The sequence below is a fragment of the Palaemon carinicauda genome, chromosome 1 (assembly GCF_036898095.1).
Source record: "Palaemon carinicauda isolate YSFRI2023 chromosome 1, ASM3689809v2, whole genome shotgun sequence".
Lineage (NCBI taxonomy): Eukaryota > Metazoa > Arthropoda > Malacostraca > Decapoda > Palaemonidae > Palaemon > Palaemon carinicauda.
Genome location: NC_090725.1, coordinates 271,384,673 through 271,401,888, shown reverse-complemented (window position 1 = coordinate 271,401,888; position 17,216 = coordinate 271,384,673). Strand labels below are relative to the sequence as shown.

Genomic DNA, 17,216 nt, shown 5'->3' with positions numbered 1-17,216 from the left:
GTTAGGGAGTGTCCTCCCTTCCCTTTGTGGCCGCTCTGGTACAGAAACCCTTCCTGGGAAGACCCCTCTCTTCTCCCTCCCCACCTATCTCTTGTATAGCCTAGCCTATGCTTAGGTTAGTTTATACTCATCTGTCCCCTGTCCTACAACTCCTCCTTAGGGTGGAAGAGTAGGGCTACCCGAGCTTCCTTGTGCAGTCCGCTCTGGTACATATACCTTCATAGTGTCCTATAAGGTTAGTTACTAGTGTAGCTCTGCATAGGGGAGTCTCCCCCCCCCCCCTCTTGGGTGTTCCCTAGTCCTCCCTTGGGCTACCTGCTCCCGGTCCCTAGTGACCCCTGCTTATGGATGATAGAGCCTGTCTCTATCATGGGTACACCCCCTCAGGGAGGGGGAGGGATGTCTGGAACCCTGAAGGTACTTCCTGCATCCTTCCCCCCCTCCCCCTGTCTCTCTATCTATCCGGGTGCCGGTCTCTTGCCGCCTCTTCTGCCGGCAATACCTGCCTCCCTCTTGGTGACTTCCCTACCCTTGCCGCCAGCCCCCCGTGTACCGAGGGACTGCCGGCTGCCGCCGGCTACTACCGGCAGCTCTCCTACTCCTATCTAATCGTCCGCTTGCCGGTCGATCTCCGGAGTGCCGGCATATACTGCCGGCAACCCGATACTACCTGTACCATCCTTACCCCAGTCACCAATCCGGCATCCTCCGGCTGCCGGAGCCGCCGCTCCCTGCCGGCGTGCCGCCGTTGTGCCGGCGGCCGCCATCCTGGTATCTAACTGACTTTGAAAATTGTCTGTTCTAGTGCCAGAATCTATGCTGGAGCGAGCTCCGGCGTGCCGGAGGCTTGCCGGATGCCCCGGAGGCGTCAAGAATACTTGCACCCCCTCTCTGTAGCTATCATAAGACTAAGATAGCCCTACCTTGCAAATAGATAAGCTGCTTTGCTTCTAAGATCAGTACCTAGTACTGCTCTATTAGTGATCATGCTGTCTCTTTGCATTCTTCTATTTCCAGCATGCTATGTGCATCTTAGCACGGCTGGTTGCCAGAAGCAGTTTCCCTTAATGAGACCTTCTGGCTCTTATCTGGGAACCGAATGAATTCGATCCCAACCTTGTCCTTGGCTTTCCATGGAGTTCCAATATAATGGGAATCCTAGGAAACTATATCCAATGATCTCGGTCATTTGGATTATCCCAGGACCAAGCCTATGGTAACCAGCCGGGCGAGATGCATGGAGCGTGTTCTCCTTTACTGTTTCATTCTCTATGCATCACACCTTCTTTAAGTTAAAATTAATGATTAATATTAACTTAAATTAAGAGCCATTCCTATGACTCCCCCATACTCATTTTCTCTTTCTTCCACAGGAGGAGCAGATGAAGTGCGATTTCGCATACTGTGCTGTGAAACGCTCCCAGTTTTACGGACATACGGCGTGCAGGACTCACGCCCCTTGCTCAGACAAGAAAGGGGATTGGAAGTTCTGGAATCCACTGGAATGTACGGTCTGCCAGGCCTACCTAGTTGAGGCCTTCCATAACCCTCCCTCAGCGGAGGTTAGAGACATTGCTCGTGAGAAACTGCGCAAGTGGGTGCGTGGTTTTCAGAGAAATGCTACTGGACCGTACCTGGCCACCGAAGAACTGAGGTCCCTGTTGTTCCCTAAGGCCTCCCCTGACTCAGTGGTTCCAAAGGAAGCAATCCCCACTGTCCAAATTACGGTGGAACCTGATGTGGTCATGGCTCAGTCCATGCACGAGTGTCGTTTAGATTCCGAGGATGATGAACAGATCTCTGACGTCTCGGAAGACACGGAGAAGACGCTTATGGCTCAAGGAGCCGAAGAGGACGAAGACAAGGTGGAATACACCGAGTCGGAGATTGGAGCTACTCCCTCGTCCATCCCTCCGCCTACTCCTACACCGACGGATGTGTCCATCCCGTCTACCTCCTCGACCCCGGATCCTTCCTCTTCTACCCAAGAACTGATCCGACTGATTAGAGCTGTCATGGACGACAGACTGAAGGAGAACCAGGAGTCCATCAGGTCTATGATTGGATCCAGAGAACCGAAGAAGATCTCGGTCAAGGATCTCCCAGCTTGCTCTCATGCCAACCCGTGGAGGTATGCAGAGCATATGGTTATTGCGACCGGCAGGATCTTTGTTAGTGACAAAATCGGCACGGTCCCGTTGGAAGATGTGGAATTCTTCCCAAGCTTCGAGGCCTACCCGGACTGTTACGTCCGGCTTCGTTCCGAACCTGCCTCGAAGGAGGAGACCGAACCTAAAGAAGAGATAGTGTTCGATCTCGCAAAGGCCCAGGCTATGCTAGCCTCCGCATTTAAGAGCAGGGGCTTTACCTGCTCTAAGCTTCCTGCCTTGAGCAAGAAGCATCCTACATATGTCGCACCTGACACTGCGATTCTTCCATTTTTGGAAAAGGCCTTGGCTGCATGCCTTAAAGCGGCGGAAGAAGGAAAACCCTGCCCTGCACTGGAGGAGTGCAGACCCTTCTCCATCGTGACACCCCCTGACACTAGACAATGGAAAGATGTCCAACATACTTTCGTTGTGGGTAGGCTCGATCCTGACGTCGCCGGACGTCAGTTTAATGAAGACCTCCCTAAGCTCAATGATCACCTCCTTCGCCGGGAACAAGACACGAAGGAGAGGCTTGCAGCGTCTCTTTCTCATCAAGTCCAACTTGAAGTTATGGCCTGTGACACAGCAGTACCCGATCACTACATGGTACTGGCCAAATCCCACTTACTCACGGTAATGAAGGACTTGTACCATTTCATAAAGGCTCGTAGAGCCTGTCGTGAATTCGTGTTTGTCGGTGCCACCGTGAAACACGAACCCCGGAGGCTGATTTCCTCCAACATCTGGGGAAAGCACCTGTTTCCTTCTGACCTTGTCAAGGAAATAACGGACAGAGCCGCCACGGAGAATAGGAACCTTCTCCACAAGTGGGGCATGTCCAGAAAAAGGAAAACCTCTCAGGACGATGGACCTCAGCCTAAGAGGAAACCTCAGAAGCCGAAACCCCAGCAACGTCAACAAAGACGTCAGTTTCCGGGACCCGCTACCTCCCAAGTGGTTGCCCAACCACAACAGACCTTTCAATTGGTCCCCCAACCGGTGTTGTCACAGTCACCGGTCTTCACCCCTGCCTTTGAGCAGCCATCCACTACCTTTCATGCCAGAGGTAGAGGCTCGTCCAGGGGTGCAAGCAGAGACGCCTCTCGTCGTCCCTCCAGAGGTAGAGGAGGAAAGGGAGCTAGCGGCCGAGGCAACAAGTCCTCGGGACACCAGAAGCAATGAAGTGCTTCCGGTGGGAGGAAGACTCCGCCAATTCCAGGATCGTTGGACCTTCGATCCTTGGGCACACAGCATCATCAAGAACGGTCTAGGCTGGAGTTGGGTGCAACCACCCCCAATCTTCCAGCGGTTCTTCCAACAATCGACCCCCATTCTGGAAGAATATGTTCTAGACCTCTTGAACAAGAAGGTGATAAGGAAGGTAAAGTCCACCAGGTTCCAAGGGAGACTGTTTTGCGTTCCCAAGAAGGACTCAGACAAGCTCAGAGTCATTCTGGACTTATCCCCCCTCAACAAGTTCATAGAGAACAACAAATTCAAGATGCTGACGCTTCAACAAATAAGGACCCTTCTGCCTCAAGGTTCCTACACGGTCTCTATAGACCTGGCGGATGCCTATTGGCACATTCCAATGAACCATCACGCTTCCTCCTACCTAGGATTTCGACTCCAAAGGAAAAGCTACGCCTTCCGGGCCATGCCATTCGGCCTCAATGTGGCCCCTCGGATCTTCACAAAGCTGGCGGATGCCATAGTACAACAGCTCCGCCTAAGAAACGTCCAGGTGATGGCCTACCTCGACGACTGGCTAGTCTGGGCTCCATCGCCCGAAGAGTGTACAAAGTCTTGCGACGAAGTTACCCAGTACCTAGAACACCTGGGATTCAAGATCAACGAGAAGAAATCTCGCCTCTCTCCGGCTCAGAAGTTTCAGTGGCTGGGAATCCACTGGAATCTTCAGTCACACCGCCTTTCCATCCCCCAGAAGAAAAGGAAGGAAATAGCAGGGTCTGTCAAGCGACTACTGAAATCCAAACGCATTTCAAGACGACAGCAGGAACGAGTTCTAGGCTCTCTACAATTCGCCTCAGTGACAAACCCAGTGCTTCGTGCACAGCTAAAGGATGCCGCGGGAGTCTGGAGACGATCGGCATCCATCGCTCGAAGAGACCTCAAGAGACGGCTTCCAAACAGACTTCGACGCCTCCTAAAGCCGTGGTCGGAAGCAATGGCCCTGAAAAGGTCCATTCCTCTCCAACACCCTCCTCCATCACTCAACATCCACACGGATGCCTCACTGGAGGGCTGGGGAGGTCACTCCCACCTGAAACAAGCTCAAGGGACCTGGTCTCCACTATTCAAGACGTTCCACATAAACATCTTGGAGGCCATGGCGGTCCTTCTTACTCTGAAGAAGCTATCCCCGCCGCCCTCGATCCACATCCGTCTAACCCTAGACAACTCGGTGGTAGTTCGTTGTCTCAATCGCCAGGGCTCAAGATCGCCCCAGATAAATCAGGTGCTTCTCCCAATCTTCCGTCTGACGGAGAAGAAGAAGTGGCACCTGTCTGCAGTTCACCTACAAGGATTCCGCAACGTGACAGCGGATGCTCTATCTCGGACAAACCCGATAGAGTCGGAATGGTCTCTAGACGCAAGATCATTCTCCTTCATCTCTCATCAAGTCCCAGAACTTCAGATAGATCTCTTTGCAACGAGCGACAACAATCAACTTCCTCTGTACGTAGCCCCGTACGAGGACCCCAAAGCAGAAGCGGTGGACGCCATGTCACTGGACTGGAACAGATGGTCGAAGATATACCTGTTCCCTCCCACCAACCTTCTGTTGAAAGTCCTCTCCAAACTGAGAACCTTCAAAGGGACAGCGGCCCTAGTGGCTCCCAAGTGGCCCCGGAGCAACTGGTACCCCCTGGTCCTGGAGCTGCAGCCCAAGCTGATCCCTCTCCCGGGCCCAGTTCTCTCTCAACAAGTACAGAAGTCGACTGTCTTCGCTTCATCATCGAAAATCAAGGACCTTCATCTCATGATTTTCTCTCCCTTGCCGCAAAGAAGAGGTTTGGGATCTCGAAGAAAAGTCTAGACTTCCTAGAGGAATACAAGACCGAATCCACGAGACGGCAATATGAATCATCCTGGAGGAAATGGGTCTCCTTTGTTAAAGCAAAAAATCCTAAAGAAATCACCATTGATTTCTGTATGTCCTTCTTCATTCACCTTCATGGACAAGGATTAGCAGCCAATACGATTTCAACCTGCAAATCGGCTTTGACTAGACCAATTCTATATGCTTTCCAAATTGATCTGTCCAACGACATCTTTAACAAACTGCCGAAAGCATGTGCTCGCCTACGCCCAGCACCCCCTCCGAAACCGATCTCCTGGTCACTAGACAAGGTGCTCCATTTCGCCTCCAACTTGGACAATGATTCATGCCCCCTCAAGGATCTGACTCAGAAAGTTATATTTTTATTTGCTCTCGCCTCGGGAGCTCGAGTCAGCGAAATAGTGGCATTATCAAGAGAAGAGGGACACATCCTGTTTGCTGATTCAGGAGAAGTGACCCTCTCCCCTGATCCGACGTTTCTCGCCAAAAATGAATTACCCACCAAAAGATGGGGCCCTTGGAGAATATGCCCCCTGAAGGAGGATGTCTCTCTATGTCCAGTAGAGAGCCTCAAGGTCTATCTTCGCAGAACTTCAAACTTTGGTGGAGGCCAACTCTTCAAAGGAGAAACATCGGGCAGCGACCTGTCACTGAAACAATTAAGAGCGAAAATCACCTACTTCATTCGCAGAGCGGATCCGAACAGTACACCCGCTGGTCATGATCCTAGAAAAGTGGCATCTTCTCTGAACTTCTTTCAGAGCATGGACTTTGAGAGCCTTAAAAACTTTACGGGCTGGAAGTCCTCGCGAGTTTTCTTTAAACATTATGCGAAACAAGTGCACGAAATCAAACATTTTGTGGTAGCCGCAGGTAGTGTTATGAAACCTGCACCTAACTCTGCGTAGAACAGTGAGTTACTTGGGACTCTAACTCTTCGGGTGCCTATGTTGACCCTCGAGTGATTCATAGTGATGTCTAAAAACACTTAGTGCTTTTATAACTGTTCTTATCCCAGGTGAAATGTCATAGTGTTACACAAGTGCCGCATGCCTTGAGCATGATGTGTTATTTAAAGACTTGCGTTCCTCGAGAACGAGTACCTACTAATCCTGAAATTCCCTTTCAGATTCAAGAGCAAGCCTTTATTTCTATGTACATTATTATTACTGTAAATGAACTTTACTTTTGCTGTAAATTATTTAATTTCTGCATTGTGAAATAAAATTTCTATTTTATTACTTATGCGTCTCTTTCAGCTCCTACTTACTATGAAATACATACTGTCATAGTTTTATTTATTCCTCCTTTCTTATGGTCATGAAGAATTTAAGATGTCTATTCCTAAATTATATTCACCTTGCCTCAGTAAGGTTCCTACACGAATACTTACTTCTGATAATCAGGAGATGAACTCTACACACAGTGCCCAACCACCACTGGCCTACTTCAGAATGTTCCTATACAAATATCAAACATTCTGCTTCATCTCTAAGCTCTTAAAAGTTCTTCTGTCAAGATGAATAGCCCTTCAATACCACTTTGACGTCGGCATAGCCCATGGGAACTTCCTACCAATGGGGGGCAGGATATTTCGTTCCTATGGTTCTTACCTAAGATTACTTTGCTGTTTTGTCAATGCCTAGGCACTTAACTCTGGGGGAAAATCTACCACGATACATTGATTCTCTGGTACTCTTCCATCAGGACGCCATGGCTTGAGCCCAAAAAACGGATTTTGAGCGAAGCGAAAAATCTATTTTTGGGTGAGATAGCCATGGCGTCCTGATGGACCCTCCCTACTACTTCGTTCAGTTTGCTCCCACCCTACACAATTGTATCATGGTGATGGGCAGCAACTGGCGCCAGGATAAAGACGCGCGTGACGTCATTAGAGCAATGGCGTCCGTTTGTTTACGTCTCGAGTATCAGTAGTAGCCACGAGTGAGATTAGCTGTGGAACGGCTCCCAGCTATTCTCAGCCCTTACACACCGAAGCGTTAACTCTGTTCGGGGTGGAGATAGCTATGTGGCACGACCAGACATGCGTGTCCCCTGTTGTATTACGATGTCTTAAAGGGAAACCTTTGAGATACTCGCTCCAGAAGTTAGAATTCTGTGATAACCTGTGGTTAAATTCTCTGGGAATATCTTAGTAGTCTTATACCCAAGGAAGCTACCAAACAGGAACCTTCCATCAGGACGCCATGGCTATCTCACCCAAAAATAGATTTTTCGCTTCGCTCAAAATCCGTTATATATATATATATATATATATATATATATATATATATATATATATGTATGTATATATATATATATATATATATATATATATATATATATATATTTATATATATATACAGTATATATATATATATATATATATATATATATATGTATGTATATATATATATATATATATATATATATATATATATATATATATACATATATATATATGTATGTATGTATATATATGTGTATATATATATATATATATATATATATATATATATATATATATATATATATATATATATATATATATATATATATACATACATACATACATACATACATATATATATATATATATATATATATATATATATATATATATATATATATATATATATATATATGAACAGTAATTTTCATAGCTCATCGCTTCATCATCTTGTCTTCCTTCTCTTGCTTCTTTTGCAATTTTTGGGGACCCATTCTATTATTTTTAATGTCCATCTATTATATGTCCTGACCATATCTATTTCTTTGTCTTACTTATTTTATTATTTTCTGCTTTAGTTTGCTCTTGTGTCCATGTTGACCTTTTCTATCTCTTAGTCTTATTCCCATCATTATTCGTTGATTTGTAACTAGCTCATGTTTCAAGGCTTTAGTAATGCTTCAAGTTTCTGATGTACAAGTTATTACTGGTTGGACTATCTGATCAAATACTTTAATTTTTAAAGAAGTTGCATTTAACTTTTCATAATCTCATTCTGTTACCAGAAGCTCCCTGTCCCTTGCTTATCCTTTTTTTTTTAATTTTGGTCTCATGTCCTGAGGGAAACACTGTCTATCTTAAGTACATATTTTCATTAACAATCTCTAGAGGTTTGTCTATAACCCTTAATTGTTGTCTCTGCAATTTCATTGAACATTATCTTAGGTTTACTGATATTCATTTTCAGCCTTAGTTTTCTGCTTTCTCAATTCAAATCTATCATCTTTTACAATTTCTCCCATGATTCAGTTAACAGAACTATGTCATCTGCAAATCTCTAAGTTGTTAAGGTTTTTCCCATTAATGGTAATTATTATATTTTCCCAATGTAAATTCTTAAAAACTTCTAGGCACACTGTGAATATTTTAGGAGAGATGAGGGCCACCCCGTGTAACTCATTTCTCAATCGGAATTTTCTTGCTATCTTTATATAGTTTTAAGATTGCTGTACTTCCCTTATAGATATCTTCATGTGTTCTAACATGAGATTCATCTAATCCATGTCTTTGAAGGGTCTCCATTACTGTTGAAGTTTTGACAGACCCAAAAGCTTTCTCATAGTCTATAAATTCCATACATAGTAGTTTGTCATATTCCTGATTTTTATCATTGCTGGTTAATTATAGGGATATTGTCAGTTGTTGAATACCCATTTCTCAAGCCTGCCTGCTCGCTTGGTTGATTAAGGTCTAACTGGCTTTCTATTTGGCCTAATATGATCTTTGTAAATAGTTTATATATTACTGACAGTTATTTTATTGTGTGGTAATTTTTCAGGTCTTTTGTGTCTCCCTTATTGTAAATTACTATAATGGTTAAGTTTTAAAAAGCTGTAGGTACAGAGTTGTGTAAAGTTCAGCAAGTTTTATTATTATGAAATCACCTATAACTATTGTTAAATAAATTGTTTATCCTTCTCCTGCTGCTTTCCTTCTTTGGATGTCTTTTAATGTTTTTTTTTTTTACTTCTCCTACTGTTACGTTGGTACCGGCTCAGGCGTTTCATTATTTCTATTGGTAAAGTTATTTTTATATCACTATTGCAGATTATTATATAGAAATCATCAGTAATTTTTATAACCATCTCTTTTGTTAATACTTCCATTTTTACCCTTTAAAGCAAACTTCTGTTTGCAGTGTGTTCCAAGTATTCTTTTCATCAATTTGATGCTTCTTTCTTTCTTTGGTGTTTTCTCAATTTCAGTCTGATTGTATTTACAAATGTTTTAGGTTTTTAGATTGTTTATAGTTTGGATAGTTCTGCTAATTTTATTTCCTCTCTTTTGGGTTTTACCCTCATTTCCAATCTTCTTTATTAGCTTTTTGCACTTGTCTGATAGTTTTCCTTGTTCTTGTTAAAGAACTTTTCCACCTAACTCTTATGCTGATTCCAGTACAAATTTCATTAAATTACTATTTATTACTTCTTTACTTGTTTCCATTTTATCCTGTAGCTGGGAGTATGTATTTTTCATTGCTGAACTAAACTCATCAGATTTTTCACTTATAAGAGTATTTATTTTCTCACGTAAAATTAATTTTTCTCTTTCTTTCCTTAGATCTAAACAAATTTTGCCTCTCATTATTCTATGGTTGCTTGACTTTAATTTGTTTAACATTGTTACATATTTAACTAAATTAACCTTTTCAGTGAGAATATAATCCATTTCGTTTCATGTTTCTTCATTTGGCCTTCTCCATGTCCATTTTTTTTTTGTTCCTTATTTTATAAAAAAAAAGGGGTTCATGATTTCAAGATGGTTTCTTTCAGCAAATTCTACAAGCATGTCTCCTCTGCTATTTCTTGTACCTACTACAAATTTACCTAGTACTGATTCTCATTTCGTCTTTTGACCTACCTTAGCATTGAAATCACCCAAAACAAATATAAAGTGAATCTTATGATTTTTCACATTCCTTCAGATCTTCATAAAAAGTTTCTATTTCTTCCTCTGTATGAGATGTTGGTGCATATGTTTGAATGCTCTTTAATTAATACTTCTTATTCTGTTTGATAATTAATCCTGCAATTCTTTACAATTATATATAATATATATATGATATATATTATATATATGTATATATGTATGTATGTGTGTATGTATGTACAACAACAACAAATGCAGCCATTTCTAGTCCACTGCAGGACAAAGGCCTCACACATGTAAATTCATGGCTGGGGTTTGGCCTATAAAGATTAGTGATAGCAGGGGATTTTCGTTTGATTGCTTACGGCAAACCAATCTAGTATGGGTGACCGTGATTAGTACAGCTTTGCTAATAATGGTGATACGCAAACCTTTTCACCATATTTAAGGTATCCCCACTCTATATATATATATACATATATATATATATATATATATATATATATATATATATATATATATATATATATATATATATATATATACACACATTTTATATATATATATATATATATATATATATATATATACACATATATATATATATATATATATATATATATATATATATATATATATATATATATATATATACACCTTTCTGAATAGGGATATACATATATTTAGATATATATATATATATATATATATATATATATATTTAGATAGATATATATATATATATATATATATATATATATATATATATATATATATTTTATATATATATATAAATATATATATATATACATACATACATACATACACACACATTATATATATATATATATATATATATATATATATATATATATATATATATATATATATATATATTGGGGGAAGTGCCTTGGTATATGGATGGAGATATATATATATATATATATATATATATATATATATATATATATATATATATATATATGTGTGTGTGTGTGTGTGTGTGTGTATACAGTATATACACACACCATTCTGAATGGGGATATACATATATTTAGATAAAGATAATATGCATTAATGAAGTAATACCCACGTTTACTTCCCTTTTCAGAATATTGAGATTTTTTTTTCAAATTTCCATTTCTCAAAGAAGAATGTTGGTTTGTACCCAGTTATTATGAATACTACAGAGTAATTTATTATGAGAATAGAACATAATTGTAATGATATCAGCTTCCTACATGTCAAAAGTTCCTGAGTATGAAAATTTATACAGTATATATACAGTTCTTATTTTTTACTATATAATAAAAAACTAGATTATGAAGAATACATTTTTATCGCAGTGAATAATGACTAGAAGTTATTCTAGTTTATTATTATTCATTGTATATGGAGAATATTTAATAGACTTAAGAAAATTGATTTTGGTTGTTATTTTTATAAGATTAAATTTATTCTATTATACATAACTTATATAAATTTAAAGGATTTTTTTTTTTCATGGTTACGTTACATAGATTCATTGTTAAAAATTGAAGAATTTCCTTACAGCCATAAGCTAACGAGCTAACGTTAATATTAAAATTCTCTTTTGTAGTGTTGACACACCCTTTCAGAGGCAGATAAGAAAATTAGAGGTACAGTTTGTAAGAAATTTTATTTCTGGAGATTTTACACTGAAATGTTACTGGAAATGGATCCAAAGAACCTGATAAATTATATGCTGTAAAGGTAAACAAGAAAAAAGTTCTACTACAAAAAACCAGGAAATAGATACATAGATTACTATAGTAGACAACACTGTATTAGGAGCTAGTACTATGTGTATTTAACAGATAAAAGCAGAAGCTCCAGGACGCCACAGAAATTTAGCTTTGAAATATGTTTTAAACATTCTTTCAGTATAATGAAAGTTCTTTGCATAAAATAAAAAAACACTATGTTAGTGTACTTTGATAAACCTATAATAAAAGATATTAAAGGTTTAAAGGTTTCTCATGAATGGCAGAGGCAGGGGGCAGTGACATTACCCTATTGAGGAGGACAATGCCCTAGAGACGTACCATATATTATATGATCAGCGCTCAAGCCCCCTCTCTACCCAAGCTAGGATCGGGGAGGGCCAGACAATGGCTGCTGATGACTCAACAGATAGACCTATAGGCTTCCCCAAACCCCCCCCCCCCTTAGCTCACAAGGATGGTAAGGTTGCAGACACTAAAGGCATTAACGAATCGGAGCGGGCCTCAAACCCCGTCTGGCAAACACCTGGCAGAGATGTTACTAATCAGGCCACAACCATTATGATGTCAAATGGTCTTCTATTTTTACTTAATTTAACTTTAATTTGATAATTAATATATATGTTGACCTTTGTTGTCTAGTCTTGTTGTGTGAGATACTGAAACATTCATATTTTAGGTTCTCTCTGTCAACCAATCTGTATGTAATTTTTTGAGAAGGGTTAGACATCCACACTAACTTAGATAATGTCATAAGATCACTGATTTTCAAAAGTGTTGTCCAAGTATAATAATTTTGAATTTCTTATTCCCATTCTATATACTTCCACAAAATACAGTTTCCTTTGAGCTCATTGTATTGTCGTATTGTAATTATTTTCTTAGCATATACCATATTGTGGTTAAGTAATATTTTTTTCTTTTTTGTCAAGTGACCTGTCTAGTATTCAGTTGAAACTGTATATTGTTGAATTTTTCGGGTGCACTTTATTTCACACTTGCTTTTGTTTGTCTCAAAAAAAATTTCACCCATTGTATAAAGCACCTTTATAAGTTTTCAGAAAATATTTATTACGAGTGAGATTACTCAGAAATATAAATTTCTTTTTATTAGGTGTTGATTGGAAGAGCTTAACATTACCTGCCTGTTTGCCCATCACAACGGATTACTTTCCTGAGGATAGTTCATTGCATAATGACTATGTAATTGCTGATTATAATTTGTTACCGGATGATATGACTGAACACGCAAGAACGGTTGGTGGAAGAAAGCCACTCTCTACCCCAGTAGTGTTTATGGAGCTTGTTTCTCAAAGACTTTCTCAGGTACATTATATTTCTCTTGGTTTTTGTAATCCTTTAAACTGTAAGTTACTGCAGTGTTCAAGTATACAATAAGGTCTTTACAGTATATATTCTCTTAAAGCATTTGATTATTTTGATCAGAACCCAGTTATGATATACAAGTGTCCATTTGTATCCCCAAATGCTCCATATTTACCAGTTTTTATAAGTCAGACAGAAAAGAGCAGTCTTTCCCTGCATGCACCATCCTGTTACACATATTGCCTTAACCACTAGACTTATTTTCTTGAATCTGTAATGCTGTTAACAGATTTACTCCTGTTCCCAAATCTGTAACGCTGTTAAAAGATTTACTCTCGTTCCCAAATCTGTAATGCTGTTAACAGAATGACTCTTGTTCCCGAATTTGTAATGCTGTTAACAGATTTATTTTTGTTCCCCAATCATTTACTCCTGTTCCCAAATCTGTAACGCTGTTAAAAGATTTACTCTCGTTCCCAAATCTGTAATGCTGTTAACAGAATGACTCTTGTTCCCGAATTTGTAATGCTGTTAACAGATTTATTTTTGTTCCCGAATCATTTACTCCTGTTCCCAAATCTGTAACGCTGTTAAAAGATTTACTCTCGTTCCCAAATCTGTAATGCTGTTAACAGAATGACTCTTGTTCCCGAATTTGTAATGCTGTTAACAGATTTATTTTTGTTCCCGAATCATGTACTCCTGTTCCCAAATCTGTAACGCTGTTAAAAGATTTACTCTCGTTCCCAAATCTGTAATGCTGTTAACAGAATGACTCTTGTTCCCGAATTTGTAATGCTGTTAACAGATTTATTTTTGTTCCCCAATCATTTACTCCTGTTCCCAAATCTGTAACGCTGTTAAAAGATTTACTCTCGTTCCCAAATCTGTAATGCTGTTAACAGAATGACTCTTGTTCCCGAATTTGTAATGCTGTTAACAGATTTATTTTTGTTCCCCAATCATTTACTCCTGTTCCCAAATCTGTAACGCTGTTAAAAGATTTACTCTCGTTCCCAAATCTGTAATGCTGTTAACAGAATTACTCTTGTTCCCGAATTTGTAATGCTGTTAACAGATTTATTTTTGTTCCCGAATCATTTACTCCTGTTCCCAAATCTGTAACGCTGTTAAAAGATTTACTCTCGTTCCCAAATCTGTAATGCTGTTAACAGAATGACTCTTGTTCCCGAATTTGTAATGCTGTTAACAGATTTATTTTTGTTCCCGAATCATTTACTCCTGTTCCCAAATCTGTAACGCTGTTAAAAGATTTACTCTCGTTCCCAAATCTGTAATGCTGTTAACAGAATTACTCTTGTTCCCGAATTTGTAATGCTGTTAACAGATTTATTTTTGTTCCCGAATCATTTACTCCTGTTCCCAAATCTGTAACGCTGTTAAAAGATTTACTCTCGTTCCCAAATCTGTAATGCTGTTAACAGAATTACTCTTGTTCCCGAATTTGTAATGCTGTTAACAGATTTATTTTTGTTCCCGAATCATTTACTCCTGTTCCCAAATCTGTAACGCTGTTAAAAGATTTACTCTCGTTCCCAAATCTGTTATGCTGTTAACAGAATTACTCTTGTTCCCGAATTTGTAATGCTGTTAACAGATTTATTTTTGTTCCCGAATCATTTACTCCTGTTCCCAAATCTGTAACGCTGTTAAAAGATTTACTCTCGTTCCCAAATCTGTTATGCTGTTAACAGAATGACTCTTGTTCCCGAATTTGTAATGCTGTTAACAGATTTATTTTTGTTCCCGAATCATTTACTCCTGTTCCCAAATCTGTAACGCTGTTAAAAGATTTACTCTCGTTCCCAAATCTGTAATGCTGTTAACAGAATGACTCTTGTTCCCGAATTTGTAATGCTGTTAACAGATTTATTTTTGTTCCCGAATCATTTACTCCTGTTCCCAAATCTGTAACGCTGTTAAAAGATTTACTCTCGTTCCCAAATCTGTAATGCTGTTAACAGAATGACTCTTGTTCCCGAATTTGTAATGCTGTTAACAGATTTATTTTTGTTCCCGAATCATTTACTCCTGTTCCCAAATCTGTAACGCTGTTAAAAGATTTACTCTCGTTCCCAAATCTGTAATGCTGTTAACAGAATGACTCTTGTTCCCGAATTTGTAATGCTGTTAACAGATTTATTTTTGTTCCCGAATCATTTACTCCTGTTCCCAAATCTGTAACGCTGTTAAAAGATTTACTCTCGTTCCCAAATCTGTAATGCTGTTAACAGAATGACTCTTGTTCCCGAATTTGTAATGCTGTTAACAGATTTATTTTTGTTCCCCAATCATTTACTCCTGTTCCCAAATCTGTAACGCTGTTAAAAGATTTACTCTCGTTCCCAAATCTGTAATGCTGTTAACAGAATGACTCTTGTTCCCGAATTTGTAATGCTGTTAACAGATTTATTTTTGTTCCCCAATCATTTACTCCTGTTCCCAAATCTGTAACGCTGTTAAAAGATTTACTCTCGTTCCCAAATCTGTAATGCTGTTAACAGAATGACTCTTGTTCCCGAATTTGTAATGCTGTTAACAGATTTATTTTTGTTCCCCAATCATTTACTCCTGTTCCCAAATCTGTAACGCTGTTAAAAGATTTACTCTCGTTCCCAAATCTGTAATGCTGTTAACAGAATTACTCATGTTCCCGAATTTGTAATACTGTTAACAGATTTATTTTTGTTCCCGAATCATTTACTCCTGTTCCCAAATCTGTAATGCTGCTAACAGATTTACCCATGTTCTCCTGGTGTTTACTTTACTGAGAATTACTATGCCATCCCTAATTATAAAGCATTAATTAATTCAACCTTTTTTCACTAAATTTTATTCAGTACATGGTAAATGATTTCTTCATTACAGTTTATAATCTTTGATCACTTTAACAATTTAGCTCTTTTAAACTGTGTTGCCTAATTCAGATGGTTATGCTTGTGCTTTATATGAAAGTGCAATCATTTCCTTTATTTGTGGCTTTTTAATCAAGCTTGACTAGGTTGTGTTTTCTGCTGACTAGTTAAAAAAGTTGTTACCTAGTTACTGGTTGAGAATAAGTTCTTATTAGTGGTAACTACCAGTACTTCCTTTCTTTTCCCATTTTTTATGTTCTAGACATAGCAAAAAGTAAATTTATTGTGCTTTTATTTTTATTTTTATTTTTATTTTTGTTTTGTATCAATGACGTCTTTTACTTCCACTAATTGTATTCATATATATATTGTTTCTTCATTTATCACGTTACATATCACTGTTGCAGTGCAATCATGATTTGTTACAATATTTTTGTGTATGCTTTTTACACCAGAGTCTGCTGTCTCTAAACCCATTTTGTTCTTACAAGAAACAAACTTCATTTAAAAGGGGTTAACTCTGAAGCGAGCTAGAGATATCTGATAAAGACTTATCAAGGATCTAACCACCAATATGGCAGCCTCTCTCCACCAGTGCTTCAGGCGGACAAGCTCTGACTCACACTGGGCAAGCCATTACAACTCCGGCTGCCATCCTTTTAGGACGTGTGTTGTGCATATGGCCTTGAAGTTTTTCTTTGTATTAGCTAATTTTCTATCGTTTCAGTATGAGTGCGAAGCGAGCGTTTGTGATGACTTGTCCAGGTGTAGATGGTCATTATTCTGGAATATATATGAGCCATTTAGACGTCGACCTTCATCTTTTCTGCCCAACATGTAGAGGACATCGCTGCATGTTGAAGTCTCTTTGCGTTGTGTTGAGACTGGTCGCCCTCCCAGTGGGAGAAATTTTGCGGTGGAAAGAAAAAGAAATGTAGATGAAATAATTTTCTTTTGACGACTTTGTAAACAAATCGTCTAAATTTCCTTTCTGATATTCTGAAATTCCTTTTCCTGCTCCTTTGCTCTTGAGTCTCTCGCACAATGAGACACCAAAGGAGGGCTACCAAGTGTTCTACCAGGTTTTTCCTGACGACATGGATTCTTGGGCCTTCCAAAGCAAAGCAGGAGATATTTCGCAAAAGGTTGTTCCTC

The 17,216-nt window shown here is 39.2% G+C and overlaps 1 protein-coding gene across 4 annotated transcripts in view; it reads left to right on the top strand.

Annotated features, from left to right (window-relative positions):
* Positions 1–17,216, top strand: part of Iml1 (GATOR complex protein Iml1) — a 486,471-nt gene that overhangs the window by 200,602 nt on the left and 268,653 nt on the right. For all 4 annotated transcript variants that reach the window (XM_068390604.1, XM_068390598.1, XM_068390583.1 and 1 more), the window contains one exon: positions 12,974–13,185. In XM_068390604.1, the coding sequence (XP_068246705.1) occupies positions 12,974–13,185 (212 nt within the window). The remainder of the gene's footprint in view (positions 1–12,973; positions 13,186–17,216) is intronic.